General features: G+C 41.5%; 3 protein-coding genes across 4 annotated transcripts; all 3 read left to right on the forward strand.

Moving 5' to 3' along the window:
* The first annotated feature begins 4407 nt into the window (after window positions 1–4407).
* LOC124287913 lies at window positions 4408–5394 on the forward strand. Its single transcript, XM_046724401.1, has 2 exons — window positions 4408–4490; window positions 4703–5394. The coding sequence occupies exon 2, from the start codon at window positions 4730–4732 to the stop codon at window positions 5153–5155; it is 426 nt and encodes a 141-aa protein (XP_046580357.1). The 5' UTR covers window positions 4408–4490; window positions 4703–4729; the 3' UTR covers window positions 5156–5394.
* A 4026-nt stretch (window positions 5395–9420) lies between these two features.
* Window positions 9421–12977, forward strand: LOC124287906. 2 transcript variants are annotated; one of them, XM_046724396.1, is made up of 3 exons: window positions 9421–9522; window positions 9735–9905; window positions 12435–12977. In XM_046724396.1, the coding sequence occupies exons 2-3, from the start codon at window positions 9762–9764 to the stop codon at window positions 12714–12716; spliced, it is 426 nt and encodes a 141-aa protein (XP_046580352.1). In that variant the 5' UTR covers window positions 9421–9522; window positions 9735–9761; the 3' UTR covers window positions 12717–12977. The 2 variants fall into 2 exon arrangements, with proteins under 2 accessions (XP_046580352.1, XP_046580351.1); XM_046724395.1 differs by lacking the exon at window positions 12435–12977 and having other exon boundaries at window positions 9423–9522; window positions 9735–10316.
* Window positions 12978–14466: 1489 nt separating this feature from the next.
* On the forward strand, window positions 14467–15160 carry LOC124287912 (glycine-rich cell wall structural protein-like). The gene is made up of 2 exons (XM_046724400.1): window positions 14467–14566; window positions 14779–15160. The coding sequence occupies exons 1-2, from the start codon at window positions 14530–14532 to the stop codon at window positions 15021–15023; spliced, it is 282 nt and encodes a 93-aa protein (XP_046580356.1). The 5' UTR covers window positions 14467–14529; the 3' UTR covers window positions 15024–15160.
* The last annotated feature ends 2030 nt before the right edge of the window (window positions 15161–17190 follow it).

A 17190-nucleotide genomic window follows, 5' to 3' on the forward strand; every position in this document is an offset into this window, starting at 1 on the left:
AGAATACAAACATGTTAAATGCTGAAAGGCCGGGAGTGCACTAATCGAGAATGCCAAATTCAAATATCTACACCCTTATATACTCCCATAACACGCCACCTACCGGGCAGATAACCCATGTGAACGCTTCATACCGCTAGGAGAAAATAATTTCCCTCTAATTCATACTTCAAACGATAGAAATAATATTTCTCCTAGTCGCCCCCATTCCCGTCTACATAAAACACAACAAGCACATACTGAACAACAGGAACCGACGTGCGTTCCGCAGCAGAGAATAGCAAAGAAAGTTAAAGGCCCAGGGATAAGGAGACTTTCATTCTACTATTAATGCTGTCTTTGATGTAACCATCCTTAGCATTTTCGCTCTTCCAGCGCCCATGTCGTTTAAACATTCTGTCCGGTATACCGTTATTTGCAGCTGCCGAAGCACCACCACTGCGCAGACTGTGCAAACCATAGCTCTTAATATTAACCACGAAAGGTGACAAAGCTTCCAAGAAAATTTCCCTAAGTCTAGTATAGGATAAAGGAGCGTTAGCTTTTCTTAATTTATAACCATTACCAGTTTTAGTCAAACTTCTGAAAATGTATTCTTGAGACTCTGGTGAAATCTCCGCTGCTCTCAGGTATCTGTCGAGACATTCCACCGGACACAACTTAGAATGGGTCCGACTTATTACAAGCCATGCCCCATCTCTATATACATCTGTCTTCGACTTCTCAATAAAAACAGTCATATGAGAATGAAAAAAGACAATATCTGATCTTGTTATATTTAAAAGTTCTGCTGATCTCAAAAACCCAGAATAAGCCAGTAAACATACAGCTAATATTCTCAAATCCGCCAATGATGCATTTTTACTCCTGGAATCGTACACTTTATGCAGAATATCAATATCAACAGGCTCTTTCTTCGTTACAGGCTTAGCTAATTTACGTTTGGCTGCTTCTAGGACATTCTTTACCAAACCATTATCGGTGGGTCTATCCATCCCCATGCTATAATGAGCATATCTCAAGCTATAATAAGCTGACATAACAGGCGATATAGTGTCACTTTGCTGTACAACCGACAACAAATATATAGCACAGTGTAGATGAGACACTGGTAGCTGACAAGGCATATCATTCAACTCTGCCCACCTTTTCCACGCAGCAAAACCATTCTGGTATTTCTTATTAGTTGACTCAGCTCTAGCGTGCGATATCAACTCTGGTAAAGCTCCCGCCAGCTCCCTAACATTGACTGGCAACTCTTCCAAGTCCTCCTTATACAAGAATTTGAACACATCTGTAACATATAGAAAACAATCAGGAAAAATCTACTAGCAGTGCCAACATATTAATATGTAAATCATGTTCAAACATACCACCTGGTATCCTACTTGGACATAACATTGTTTTGACGATGGTAGATACATAACGTCCTTGACTTGTGGAATAAACACTGAGTTGCAACATATCAAAGGCCAAAAACATGCTGAATGCCATTCAGGCACTACCAGGGTTCCCTTAGCTCTGCACAGAGACAAATGTTTCACTGCCCTAGGAATAAGCTGGATAGGGGGGCGACCCAGTTCATAGTCCCACTCCAGTCGACGGTAAAGCAGTCCACAGCTGTAGATCCTGGATTACTGAACATAGAGTTAAATTTTTCAGTTTTTGCGTTGTAATAGGAAGCAAACCTATCAACTTCAAGCATTCTCTTCCCACAGAGGTTACTCCTGTCATATCTTCCTACGTAACCTCTGTTCTAATACGGCCCTTTCATGGTGTGAGCGTTCAAGACTCGTGATTGGAGGCAATCAGATTTAGTTGTGCAATCAGCGACGTTGCTTCAAAAGTGATCATTCGCAAGGCCTCGGTAATTTCCGTATACTTCGAGAAAACTAAACCTCATCCCCTGCGCGATGCGCAAACGTTTCTTCTAGACAGAACTCAGTCATGTTATGGCGGATCAGTGGCGTCTCCATCGCCCTCGTTGACAACGGACAAGCTAGCCATTAAACGTCTTGTGTGTAACATCAACACAAGTCCCCGGCAGATGGGGGATATTTGTGGCCTCACATTTGCTTGTGTTAGTCAAGTTGAATCTAAGTCGATGTAACACGTGTTCTGATTGGTTAGAAAGAAGGGAGATAATTCCTGTTGCGATCTTTTGCCGCTAGGGGATTTTACGAGAACCGGGAAATATGGCCGTATTAGAACAGAGGTTCGTAGGAAGATATGACAAGTAACCTCTGTGGGAAGAGAATGAGTCAATCAAACGACTTAGGAAATCCGCCTCTTGTTTCTCATTCCTCGGAATCCATTGAAAATGAAGATCAACACAGTGTTGCGTACACAACTCAAAAATCTCAAGAGCTATTGACTGCAGGTGAACTTTCATACTTCCTTTCTCAATTATAGCTGCCACATTCTGATTGTCAGGGAACCACTTGACACTCTGTTTAGCTAACTGAGGCACAAAACTTTTGAGCACCATATGCACAGCTTTTAATTCTCTCCATGTAGAACTTTGCATAGACTCGAATCTGGACCACTGACCATGAGAAAATAAACCGTCTATCTCCACACAATATCCGCCGAACCCCGTGTTACTAGCGTCAGTATAGACTAGTCTCTTGATGACTGTAGATGCAATCAACTCTCTGCTTTTATACTTCTGTATGTTGTTAGCCCAAAACGTGAGCTGTGTAACACTTCCTGCAGAAATGTAAATATTACTGCTCCAGGTTGCAGCGGCAACAACATCAATACAAAGAGATCTAGTCATAAGCTGTGAAACGGATCCAATAACAAGTTTCATTGACACAATCTGACCAACTATGGAAGCAACACTTTTTACAGGAATCCTCTGTGTATGACTTGACAATAACAACCTTATTGCTGTCAACACTTTCTCAATTTTCCTATCAGGAATAGTTAACATCATGGAAGAAGTGTTAATATGAAATCCAAGCCATTCTAACGACTGTGACGGACACCAGAGAGATTTCTCCACCTTAGGAACGAACCCAGAACTGATCAAATCTAACTTTACTGCTGATCCAAACGAACTTGTTTCATGTTTAGAAGATCCAGCAAGAATTCCGTCATCTAAAAATGTCACAATTCTCTTACCCTCGTACCTCCATTTCTTTACAAGTTGTCTAGTGACCTTAGTGAAAACGTAAGGAGCAGATGTAAGCCCAAACGGTAAAACCAAAATTGTACACATTCAGAATTGCCTTTCCATGAAAACCCGAGAAAGCGAGTATGTGGGGGAAATATATCAATATGATGATAAGCGGAATGAATGTCGAACTTAATCAACCAGTCTCCTTCGTTGATATAATTTAAAGCACATTTCCAATCTTCGTATTTGACGCTTAGTTTATGCACATAAGAGTTAATTCTATGAAGATCCAGAATCAATCTTTTCTTCCTGGAGGATTGTACCGATACCGAGAGTGGACTGACCACATATGGCGGGGTTGCACATTCACAAATAAGTTGCTTCTTCAATAGATCGTCAATAGCCTGCGTAACAAAATCACTGTTTTAATGCTGACTGGTTGTTAGATATTGACATAGGAAGTGGACAATTGACGAATGGAATCTTGTAACCATGTTGTATAAGATCAATGACAAATTGAGAAGCTTTGATATCTCTCCAAAATTTAACATTGCTTTTGAGACGGCCCCTTACAACAATTTCAGACGTGCCTTGTTCATATTCATAATAGTCATCAGTGAGCTTTATAGAACAAACATCATCAACAAAACCATCATGAGAGAAATACTCAACTGACAAGTCTTGACCGGCACTACTGGTTTCCCTGAGTGTTGGAAGTTGACGCTCCGGCTGACAAACTCGAATTAAAGGGACACTCTCTCCTGAAGTGGCCGAAGTCTCCGCACGTGAAACATGATCCAGGCTTCCCGCTTTTCCCGCGAAAAAGATGACTAGTGCTAGGCTGGTGAAGCACAGGAGTAGTTTGGTGAAGGACACTTTGCATGGGCTGAGACATCGTTGTCTGTCTCCGGGTTGACCTACTCGGGTATGGAGCACCTCTTCCACGCTTCTGGCGTAATTTACGCAACGCTTTGTTATCTGCCTTCGTGATTTTCCGGTCATCAGCGGAATCGTCAGCTAGATCGTTTGCCACGATAATTCCTCACTGTCTCCCACAAATGCACAGATGTCTTTTTCTATTTATGCAGGAAGATATGCATCATATAGAGAGGCAGGTGAGATCGTCCCATGTGTTATTACATAATATGATTCATCCTTCACGCTCTAAGAGTGTAAAAAGTCGTCTTGGAATTTAATTTTCGCAAAATCTTCCAATGTGGGCATTTATATTCAACATCCTGATTTCCTGTACAATAGGTATATAAGCTGTAGTCAATCACAAAAGCGACATTCAAATCGTTTATTCTCTCCTGGATAAACGTAGCTGGCAAGATGCACCTTCTTAACGTTGCAGTGGTTGTAGTCTTGGGTAAGTCTTCTTCCTAAGCTTTGTAACAATCAACTGTACTAGTATTGCTGAGTTTCTAAAGTGGCTTTGCAATTACGCTGCCAACATTAGGATTAGCATAGTTTGTACATTGGTGCCAACGTTTATCAGGGTTGGAAAAGGAATGTTCTCTGTAGGAATCCTGTCACTTATGACCACTTATGCATCATTTGATTTCTTTCCATTCTTCACAGTCTTCCTTGGGTCCGCCCTTGCTGGCCATGGTGGTGGTGGTGGCGGCGGCCATGGAGGCGGAGGCCATGGAGGTGGTGGCCATGGAGGTGGAGGCCATGGTGGTGGAGGCCATGGTGGTGGTGGTGGTGGTGGTCACGGAGGTGGTGGTCACGGAGGCGGAGGACACGGAGGTGGCGGCCATGGAGGTGGTCATGGAGGTGGTGGTCATGGAGGTGGAGGCCATGGAGGTGGTGGTCATGGAGGCGGACACCACGGGTAAAACATCCGAGGATCATCATATTGCCATCAGATGCTGGACATTTGATATCGTATTGGTCGATTCCACTCACTGTGATGTATCCACCCAATCTGTATATTCCTCATTGAATACAAATAAAGCTTTGAGTTATATTGTAATGCTATCTTTGTTTATATTTTCCTCCAGTACAATCAGATTCAAGACTGGAAAGTAAGAAAGGAAACTATCTGATAACACTGTCCTGCATACTATAATCACACTGGAATCATTGCCCACAAAGGTCAGGAGCATCGAAGAGATGCAAGTACTCTTATAAACACGTTGAAGCAAGCAAGTAGACTATTTCTGTCCCAAAATGTAGAAAGTCCCATTTGAAGTCAGACTATCATAATTGATTCAAAAGGTCCAAATAGTTTATAGTTACAGCCATGTGCATGTCCCGATACAACAAATTACATGTGTCTCAATGCACCCATGAAATGACGTTTACGTTAAGGGTTTATACACATCTCCAGTAATACAATGATTCGTTCTCAAGACAGCCAACTTCAAAACGATTGCAGTTGGTTTATTGTTTTGGGGGTTTGTTTGTTTGTTTGTTTCAAGAGTCCAGAGAAATATAAATGTTGAGGAAGCAGATTTCCTCTCAGATGGCCTCAGACAGTAGTTACGTACCCCTACGTTTTACCATGGCCCGACAGATAAATAGGAGAATATAATCCCCTATTTGAATGGAGTTTTGAGCGAGTAACATATATTTCTGAGTAACGTTTGACAGCTTTAATACAAGATTCGACATTGTACTTTGATAATAACATATGTTATTACCAAATGTGTATTGATATTTACTCCAGCTTCTCATTATTTGAGTCCCAGATGAAAGGCGAAGGGTTCTATACACAGATACACACAGACGCACACAAGCACACACAAGCAGACATAGACGGAAACACACTTGCACACGCACACACAACGCACGCACGCACGCACGTGCGCGCACTCTAACACTTGCATTAACACATCCTGACTGGAGTTAGCTCCTTTCCAAAGGAATAGTTGCAGGGTTGACGTGATGTATTCCACGCCTTTAATTGTTACGAGTCAGAAAACTAGAGTGTGGGCCGTTACAGAGCATAAATCCTCACCCTTCTTCCTGCTGTATTTTGGGACCCCTACATCTATTGAGGACGTCCCAGCCAACCAATGCTCTCTTTACTTCCGGGTCAGTATCACGACAGAATATACATAGCATCAGTTCTTGAGAAACTCAGATGGATTTCTTTTCCATGTAATCAGTTGCCCTAATTGTAAGTGTTGCCCCATTTGAACCGTAATTTATGATTTGCTAGAACTAGAACAAAGAAGTTGCTCTCATTACAGTAAATAATGGGACTTTGAAATCACGAAAGGTAGGAATTCAAGTTTTGAAATTATAACTCAAGCTAGAAAAACAACAAGACTTCACATCAACTTTCATTATGAATAAGTAGCTTGCCATGGAGTTTGCTTTAAAAGACGTATTTGACATACGTTGATCAAGTTTCTTGACTCATAGTAATGGTAGCTTACTCTAATTACTACCTGCACTCAACGAAATACTGCAGGCAGACATTTACTCCTCATTTCATGACTTTTCTCTCCATTCGTATTTTTCACCAGCCGTCTGTAGCTGTAATTGCATTCCATGAACCATCAAATCTATCATGCTTTTCGGCAGTGAGCTTAGCCACGGGATGCCAGGTTAGGTCACAAATGCACAGATGTCTTTTTCTATTTATGCAGGAAGATATGCATCATATAGAGAGGCAGGTGAGATCGTCCCATGTGTTATTACATAATATGATTCATCCTTCACGCTCTAAGAGTGTAAAAGTCGTCTTGGAATTTAATTTTCGCAAAATCTTCCAATGTGGGCATTTATATTCAACATCCTGATTTCCTGTACAATAGGTATATAAGCTGTAGTCAATCACAAAAGCGACATTCAAATCGTTTATTCTCTCCTGGATAAACGTAGCTGGCAAGATGCACCTTCTTAACGTTGCAGTGGTTGTAGTCTTGGGTAAGTCTTCTTCCTAAGCTTTGTAACAATCAACTGTACTAGTATTGCTGAGTTTCTAAAGTGGCTTTGCAATTACGCTGCCAACATTAGGATTAGCATAGTTTGTACATTGGTGCCAACGTTTATCAGGGTTGGAAAAGGAATGTTCTCTGTAGGAATCCTGTCACTTATGACCACTTATGCATCATTTGATTTCTTTCCATTCTTCACAGTCTTCCTTGGGTCCGCCCTTGCTGGCCATGGTGGTGGTGGTGGCGGCGGCCATGGAGGTGGAGGCGGTGGCCATGGAGGTGGTGGCCATGGAGGTGGAGGCCATGGTGGTGGAGGCCATGGTGGTGGTGGTGGTGGTGGTCACGGAGGTGGTGGTCACGGAGGCGGAGGACACGGAGGTGGCGGCCATGGAGGTGGTCATGGAGGTGGTGGTCATGGAGGTGGAGGCCATGGAGGTGGTGGTCATGGAGGCGGACACCACGGGTAAAACATCCGAGGATCATCATATTGCCATCAGATGCTGGACATTTGATATCGTATTGGTCGATTCCACTCACTGTGATGTATCCACCCAATCTGTATATTCCTCATTGAATACAAATAAAGCTTTGAGTTATATTGTAATGCTATCTTTGTTTATATTTTCCTCCAGTACAATCAGATTCAAGACTGGAAAGTAAGAAAGGAAACTATCTGATAACACTGTCCTGCATACTATAATCACACTGGAATCATTGCCCACAAAGGTCAGGAGCATCGAAGAGATGCAAGTACTCTTATAAACACGTTGAAGCAAGCAAGTAGACTATTTCTGTCCCAAAATGTAGAAAGTCCCATTTGAAGTCAGACTATCATAATTGATTCAAAAGGTCCAAATAGTTTATAGTTACAGCCATGTGCATGTCCCGATACAACAAATTACATGTGTCTCAATGCACCCATGAAATGACGTTTACGTTAAGGGTTTATACACATCTCCAGTAATACAATGATTCGTTCTCAAGACAGCCAACTTCAAAACGATTGCAGTTGGTTTATTGTTTTGGGGGTTTGTTTGTTTGTTTGTTTCAAGAGTCCAGAGAAATATAAATGTTGAGGAAGCAGATTTCCTCTCAGATGGCCTCAGACAGTAGTTACGTACCCCTACGTTTTACCATGGCCCGACAGATAAATAGGAGAATATAATCCCCTATTTGAATGGAGTTTTGAGCGAGTAACATATATTTCTGAGTAACGTTTGACAGCTTTAATACAAGATTCGACATTGTACTTTGATAATAACATATGTTATTACCAAATGTGTATTGATATTTACTCCAGCTTCTCAGTATTTGAGTCCCAGATGAAAGGCGAAGGGTTCTATACACAGATACACACAGACGCACACAAGCACACACAAGCAGACATAGACGGAAACACACTTGCACACACACAAGCACGCACGCACGCACGCACGTGCGCGCACTCTAACACTTGCATTAACACATCCTGACTGGAGTTAGCTCCTTTCCAAAGGAATAGTTGCAGGGTTGACGTGATGTATTCCACGCCTTTAATTGTTACGAGTCAGAAAACTAGAGTGTGGGCCGTTACAGAGCATAAATCCTCACCCTTCTTCCTGCTGTATTTTGGGACCCCTACATCTATTGAGGACGTCCCAGCCAACCAATGCTCTCTTTACTTCCGGGTCAGTATCACGACAGAATATACATAGCATCAGTTCTTGAGAAACTCAGATGGATTTCTTTTCCATGTAATCAGTTGCCCTAATTGTAAGTGTTGCCCCATTTGAACCGTAATTTATGATTTGCTAGAACTAGAACAAAGAAGTTGCTCTCATTACAGTAAATAATGGGACTTTGAAATCACGAAAGGTAGGAATTCAAGTTTTGAAATTATAACTCAAGCTAGAAAAACAACAAGACTTCACATCAACTTTCATTATGAATAAGTAGCTTGCCATGGAGTTTGCTTTAAAAGACGTATTTGACATACGTTGATCAAGTTTCTTGACTCATAGTAATGGTAGCTTACTCTAATTACTACCTGCACTCAACGAAATACTGCAGGCAGACATTTACTCCTCATTTCATGACTTTTCTCTCCATTCGTATTTTTCACCAGCCGTCTGTAGCTGTAATTGCATTCCATGAACCATCAAATCTATCATGCTTTTCGGCAGTGAGCTTAGCCACGGGATGCCAGGTTAGGTCACAAATGCACAGATGTCTTTTTCTATTTATGCAGGAAGATATGCATCATATAGAGAGGCAGGTGAGATCGTCCCATGTGTTATTACATAATATGATTCATCCTTCACGCTCTAAGAGTGTAAAAAGTCGTCTTGGAATTTAATTTTCGCAAAATCTTCCAATGTGGGCATTTATATTCAACATCCTGATTTCCTGTACAATAGGTATATAAGCTGTAGTCAATCACAAAAGCGACATTCAAATCGTTTATTCTCTCCTGGATAAACGTAGCTGGCAAGATGCACCTTCTTAACGTTGCAGTGGTTGTAGTCTTGGGTAAGTCTTCTTCCTAAGCTTTGTAACAATCAACTGTACTAGTATTGCTGAGTTTCTAAAGTGGCTTTGCAATTACGCTGCCAACATTAGGATTAGCATAGTTTGTACATTGGTGCCAACGTTTATCAGGGTTGGAAAAGGAATGTTCTCTGTAGGAATCCTGTCACTTATGACCACTTATGCATCATTTGATTTCTTTCCATTCTTCACAGTCTTCCTTGGGTCCGCCCTTGCTGGCCATGGTGGTGGTGGTGGCGGCGGCCATGGAGGCGGAGGCCATGGAGGTGGTGGCCATGGAGGTGGAGGCCATGGTGGTGGAGGCCATGGTGGTGGTGGTGGTGGTGGTCACGGAGGTGGTGGTCACGGAGGCGGAGGACACGGAGGTGGCGGCCATGGAGGTGGTCATGGAGGTGGTGGTCATGGAGGTGGAGGCCATGGAGGTGGTGGTCATGGAGGCGGACACCACGGGTAAAACATCCGAGGATCATCATATTGCCATCAGATGCTGGACATTTGATATCGTATTGGTCGATTCCACTCACTGTGATGTATCCACCCAATCTGTATATTCCTCATTGAATACAAATAAAGCTTTGAGTTATATTGTAATGCTATCTTTGTTTATATTTTCCTCCAGTACAATCAGATTCAAGACTGGAAAGTAAGAAAGGAAACTATCTGATAACACTGTCCTGCATACTATAATCACACTGGAATCATTGCCCACAAAGGTCAGGAGCATCGAAGAGATGCAAGTACTCTTATAAACACGTTGAAGCAAGCAAGTAGACTATTTCTGTCCCAAAATGTAGAAAGTCCCATTTGAAGTCAGACTATCATAATTGATTCAAAAGGTCCAAATAGTTTATAGTTACAGCCATGTGCATGTCCCGATACAACAAATTACATGTGTCTCAATGCACCCATGAAATGACGTTTACGTTAAGGGTTTATACACATCTCCAGTAATACAATGATTCGTTCTCAAGACAGCCAACTTCAAAACGATTGCAGTTGGTTTATTGTTTTGGGGTTTGTTTGTTTGTTTGTTTCAAGAGTCCAGAGAAATATAAATGTTGAGGAAGCAGATTTCCTCTCAGATGGCCTCAGACAGTAGTTACGTACCCCTACGTTTTACCATGGCCCGACAGATAAATAGGAGAATATAATCCCCTATTTGAATGGAGTTTTGAGCGAGTAACATATATTTCTGAGTAACGTTTGACAGCTTTAATACAAGATTCGACATTGTACTTTGATAATAACATATGTTATTACCAAATGTGTATTGATATTTACTCCAGCTTCTCAGTATTTGAGTCCCAGATGAAAGGCGAAGGGTTCTATACACAGATACACACAGACGCACACAAGCACACACAAGCAGACATAGACGGAAACACACTTGCACACGCACACACACACGCACGCACGCACGCACGCACGTGCGCGCACTCTAACACTTGCATTAACACATCCTGACTGGAGTTAGCTCCTTTCCAAAGGAATAGTTGCAGGGTTGACGTGATGTATTCCACGCCTTTAATTGTTACGAGTCAGAAAACTAGAGTGTGGGCCGTTACAGAGCATAAATCCTCACCCTTCTTCCTGCTGTATTTTGGGACCCCTACATCTATTGAGGACGTCCCAGCCAACCAATGCTCTCTTTACTTCCGGGTCAGTATCACGACAGAATATACATAGCATCAGTTCTTGAGAAACTCAGATGGATTTCTTTTCCATGTAATCAGTTGCCCTAATTGTAAGTGTTGCCCCATTTGAACCGTAATTTATGATTTGCTAGAACTAGAACAAAGAAGTTGCTCTCATTACAGTAAATAATGGGACTTTGAAATCACGAAAGGTAGGAATTCAAGTTTTGAAATTATAACTCAAGCTAGAAAAACAACAAGACTTCACATCAACTTTCATTATGAATAAGTAGCTTGCCATGGAGTTTGCTTTAAAAGACGTATTTGACATACGTTGATCAAGTTTCTTGACTCATAGTAATGGTAGCTTACTCTAATTACTACCTGCACTCAACGAAATACTGCAGGCAGACATTTACTCCTCATTTCATGACTTTTCTCTCCATTCGTATTTTCACCAGCCGTCTGTAGCTGTAATTGCATTCCATGAACCATCAAATCTATCATGCTTTTCGGCAGTGAGCTTAGCCACGGGATGCCAGGTTAGGTCACAAATGCACAGATGTCTTTTTCTATTTATGCAGGAAGATATGCATCATATAGAGAGGCAGGTGAGATCGTCCCATGTGTTATTACATAATATGATTCATCCTTCACGCTCTAAGAGTGTAAAAAGTCGTCTTGGAATTTAATTTTCGCAAAATCTTCCAATGTGGGCATTTATATTCAACATCCTGATTTCCTGTACAATAGGTATATAAGCTGTAGTCAATCACAAAAGCGACATTCAAATCGTTTATTCTCTCCTGGATAAACGTAGCTGGCAAGATGCACCTTCTTAACGTTGCAGTGGTTGTAGTCTTGGGTAAGTCTTCTTCCTAAGCTTTGTAACAATCAACTGTACTAGTATTGCTGAGTTTCTAAAGTGGCTTTGCAATTACGCTGCCAACATTAGGATTAGCATAGTTTGTACATTGGTGCCAACGTTTATCAGGGTTGGAAAAGGAATGTTCTCTGTAGGAATCCTGTCACTTATGACCACTTATGCATCATTTGATTTCTTTCCATTCTTCACAGTCTTCCTTGGGTCCGCCCTTGCTGGCCATGGTGGTGGTGGTGGCGGCGGCCATGGAGGCGGAGGCCATGGAGGTGGTGGCCATGGAGGTGGAGGCCATGGTGGTGGAGGCCATGGTGGTGGTGGTGGTGGTGGTCACGGAGGTGGTGGTCACGGAGGCGGAGGCCATGGAGGTGGTCATGGAGGTGGCGGCCATGGAGGTGGTCATGGAGGTGGTGGTCATGGAGGTGGAGGCCATGGAGGTGGTGGTCATGGAGGCGGACACCACGGGTAAAACATCCGAGGATCATCATATTGCCATCAGATGCTGGACATTTGATATCGTATTGGTCGATTCCACTCACTGTGATGTATCCACCCAATCTGTATATTCCTCATTGAATACAAATAAAGCTTTGAGTTATATTGTAATGCTATCTTTGTTTATATTTTCCTCCAGTACAATCAGATTCAAGACTGGAAAGTAAGAAAGGAAACTATCTGATAACACTGTCCTGCATACTATAATCACACTGGAATCATTGCCCACAAAGGTCAGGAGCATCGAAGAGATGCAAGTACTCTTATAAACACGTTGAAGCAAGCAAGTAGACTATTTCTGTCCCAAAATGTAGAAAGTCCCATTTGAAGTCAGACTATCATAATTGATTCAAAAGGTCCAAATAGTTTATAGTTACAGCCATGTGCATGTCCCGATACAACAAATTACATGTGTCTCAATGCACCCATGAAATGACGTTTACGTTAAGGGTTTATACACATCTCCAGTAATACAATGATTCGTTCTCAAGACAGCCAACTTCAAAACGATTGCAGTTGGTTTATTGTTTTGGGGGTTTGTTTGTTTGTTTGTTTCAAGAGTCCAGAGAAATATAAATGTTGAGGAAGCAGATTTCCTCTCAGATGGCCTCAGACAGTAGTTACGTACCCCTACGTTTTACCATGGCCCGACAGATAAATAGGAGAATATAATCCCCTATTTGAATGGAGTTTTGAGCGAGTAACATATATTTCTGAGTAACGTTTGACAGCTTTAATACAAGATTCGACATTGTACTTTGATAATAACATATGTTATTACCAAATGTGTATTGATATTTACTCCAGCTTCTCAGTATTTGAGTCCCAGATGAAAGGCGAAGGGTTCTATACACAGATACACACAGACGCACACAAGCACACACAAGCAGACATAGACGGAAACACACTTGCACACGCACACACACACGCACACGCACGCACGCGCGCGCGCACTCTAACACTTGCATTAACACATCCTGACTGGAGTTAGCTCCTTTCCAAAGGAATAGTTGCAGGGTTGACGTGATGTATTCCACGCCTTTAATTGTTACGAGTCAGAAAACTAGAGTGTGGGCCGTTACAGAGCATAAATCCTCACCCTTCTTCCTGCTGTATTTTGGGACCCCTACATCTATTGAGGACGTCCCAGCCAACCAATGCTCTCTTTACTTCCGGGTCAGTATCACGACAGAATATACATAGCATCAGTTCTTGAGAAACTCAGATGGATTTCTTTTCCATGTAATCAGTTGCCCTAATTGTAAGTGTTGCCCCATTTGAACCGTAATTTATGATTTGCTAGAACTAGAACAAAGAAGTTGCTCTCATTACAGTAAATAATGGGACTTTGAAATCACGAAAGGTAGGAATTCAAGTTTTGAAATTATAACTCAAGCTAGAAAAACAACAAGACTTCACATCAACTTTCATTATGAATAAGTAGCTTGCCATGGAGTTTGCTTTAAAAGACGTATTTGACATACGTTGATCAAGTTTCTTGACTCATAGTAATGGTAGCTTACTCTAATTACTACCTGCACTCAACGAAATACTGCAGGCAGACATTTACTCCTCATTTCATGACTTTTCTCTCCATTCGTATTTTTCACCAGCCGTCTGTAGCTGTAATTGCATTCCATGAACCATCAAATCTATCATGCTTTTCGGCAGTGAGCTTAGCCACGGGATGCCAGGTTAGGTCACAAATGCACAGATGTCTTTTTCTATTTATGCAGGAAGATATGCATCATATAGAGAGGCAGGTGAGATCGTCCCATGTGTTATTACATAATATGATTCATCCTTCACGCTCTAAGAGTGTAAAAAGTCGTCTTGGAATTTAATTTTCGCAAAATCTTCCAATGTGGGCATTTATATTCAACATCCTGATTTCCTGTACAATAGGTATATAAGCTGTAGTCAATCACAAAAGCGACATTCAAATCGTTTATTCTCTCCTGGATAAACGTAGCTGGCAAGATGCACCTTCTTAACGTTGCAGTGGTTGTAGTCTTGGGTAAGTCTTCTTCCTAAGCTTTGTAACAATCAACTGTACTAGTATTGCTGAGTTTCTAAAGTGGCTTTGCAATTACGCTGCCAACATTAGGATTAGCATAGTTTGTACATTGGTGCCAACGTTTATCAGGGTTGGAAAAGGAATGTTCTCTGTAGGAATCCTGTCACTTATGAGCACTTATGCATCATTTGATTTCTTTCCATTCTTCACAGTCTTCCTTGGGTCCGCCCTTGCTGGCCATGGTGGTGGTGGTGGCGGCGGCCATGGAGGTGGTGGCCATGGAGGTGGAGGCCATGGTGGTGGAGGCCATGGTGGTGGTGGTGGTGGTGGTCACGGAGGTGGTGGTCACGGAGGCGGAGGACACGGAGGTGGCGGCCATGGAGGTGGTCATGGAGGTGGTGGTCATGGAGGTGGAGGCCATGGAGGTGGTGGTCATGGAGGCGGACACCACGGGTAAAACATCCGAGGATCATCATATTGCCATCAGATGCTGGACATTTGATATCGTATTGGTCGATTCCACTCACTGTGATGTATCCACCCAATCTGTATATTCCTCATTGAATACAAATAAAGCTTTGAGTTATATTGTAATGCTATCTTTGTTTATATTTTCCTCCAGTACAATCAGATTCAAGACTGGAAAGTAAGAAAGGAAACTATCTGATAACACTGTCCTGCATACTATAATCACACTGGAATCATTGCCCACAAAGGTCAGGAGCATCGAAGAGATGCAAGTACTCTTATAAACACGTTGAAGCAAGCAAGTAGACTATTTCTGTCCCAAAATGTAGAAAGTCCCATTTGAAGTCAGACTATCATAATTGATTCAAAAGGTCCAAATAGTTTATAGTTACAGCCATGTGCATGTCCCGATACAACAAATTACATGTGTCTCAATGCACCCATGAAATGACGTTTACGTTAAGGGTTTATACACATCTCCAGTAATACAATGATTCGTTCTCAAGACAGCCAACTTCAAAACGATTGCAGTTGGTTTATTGTTTTGGGGGTTTGTTTGTTTGTTTGTTTCAAGAGTCCAGAGAAATATAAATGTTGAGGAAGCAGATTTCCTCTCAGATGGCCTCAGACAGTAGTTACGTACCCTACGTTTTACCATGGCCCGACAGATAAATAGGAGAATATAATCCCTATTTGAATGGAGTTTTGAGCGAGTAACATATATTTCTGAGTAACGTTTGACAGCTTTAATACAAGATTCGACATTGTACTTTGATAATAACATATGTTATTACCAAATGTGTATTGATATTTACTCCAGCTTCTCAGTATTTGAGTCCCAGATGAAAGGCGAAGGGTTCTATACACAGATACACACAGACGCACACAAGCACACACAAGCAGACATAGACGGAAACACACTTGCACACGCACACAAGCACGCACGCACGCACGCACGCACGTGCGCTCTACTCTAACACTTGCATTAACACATCCTGACTGGAGTTAGCTCCTTTCCAAAGGAATAGTTGCAGGGTTGACGTGATGTATTCCACGCCTTTAATTGTTACGAGTCAGAAAACTAGAGTGTGGGCCGTTACAGAGCATAAATCCTCACCCTTCTTCCTGCTGTATTTTGGGACCCCTACATCTATAGATTACCAACACTGCGCGTGGCGCCTTTACTTATCCGTTTGCGTCGTTCAAATTTAGTTCAATGATCTGAAAACATGGGTTTCTATCTTTAAATGAATTAAGAGAATGGTAAATAAAAGCAGAAAATATTTCCTGTCTACTACTTCATGCACCTTATTTCTCTGTACAATCAATGTAAACAAATCAATCACAGCATAACCTATTTGATCTTATTTGGAAATCTGTTAATTGGGCTTGTAAACAATATATTTATTATTTCCATGGACGTATCTGGACATACCCAGAAGCAAGACATTCAACAGCTGATCTGCAGCAACTCTCAGTAAAGTTTCTTCAAAATTCAGTACACCTATGATAAAATGACACTGAATATAAGGAAATCATTTTTTAATGATCATTTCCATTAATTTTTCTATAAGTACTTTCTTGTGGAATCCTAATTTACAAACAAACTTCCACAATACTGGACTTCATGAACTGCCAGCGTTTATGTACAGGTTATGTCACAGCACCAGAACACAAAGAATATCCAAGATCAGTCTGCACCTGTACACTAGCTGACCCATCTTCCAGAAATAGGAAACATGTGATGCAAAAATTTGGAACAGAGAATCCACAGTTATTCGAACAATTAACTAGCATTGAAATAGAATGTTACACAAAATACAAATGTAGATCTATTATTTTTTCATCAGAGATGTTTAACAGCTACCTACTAGTGTAAATAAGGTGCAAAGAATATATCCTATGTTCAAAGCCTTCTGTCAATAATAATTATTGTTTCTAATTAAACAATGATAATCTTGTTTTATTAGATCTGAGACCATATCCCCAGAGGACATAACACTGATTTTGATCTATTTCCTTTCTGAGATACTTACTGGTGTCATAAAAAATTATAGTAAAGTTGATTCAAAAATTTGGTAAAAGTCATAACAAAGGTTTAGGAAAACAGACATGAAAAAATGCCCTGATGCGTTCACCTCCTACAAACCAGTGTG

Source organism: Haliotis rubra, unplaced genomic scaffold (genome assembly GCF_003918875.1).
Source record: "Haliotis rubra isolate DU_JTF1 unplaced genomic scaffold, ASM391887v1 Scf408, whole genome shotgun sequence".
Taxonomy (NCBI): domain Eukaryota; kingdom Metazoa; phylum Mollusca; class Gastropoda; order Lepetellida; family Haliotidae; genus Haliotis; species Haliotis rubra.

Coding starts and splice junctions, on each gene's coding strand:
- LOC124287913 (XM_046724401.1), top strand. CDS start 4,730: ATGGTGGTGGTGGTGGCGGCGGCCATGGAGGCGGAGGCCATGGAGGTG.
- LOC124287906 (XM_046724396.1), top strand. CDS start 9,762: ATGGTGGTGGTGGTGGCGGCGGCCATGGAGGCGGAGGCCATGGAGGTG. Junction 9,906..12,434: donor CGGAGGCGGAGGACACGGAG/GTGGCGGCCATG, acceptor GTGGTCATGGAG/GTGGCGGCCATGGAGGTGGT.
- LOC124287912 (XM_046724400.1), top strand. CDS start 14,530: ATGCACCTTCTTAACGTTGCAGTGGTTGTAGTCTTGG. Junction 14,567..14,778: donor TGCAGTGGTTGTAGTCTTGG/GTAAGTCTTCTT, acceptor CATTCTTCACAG/TCTTCCTTGGGTCCGCCCTT.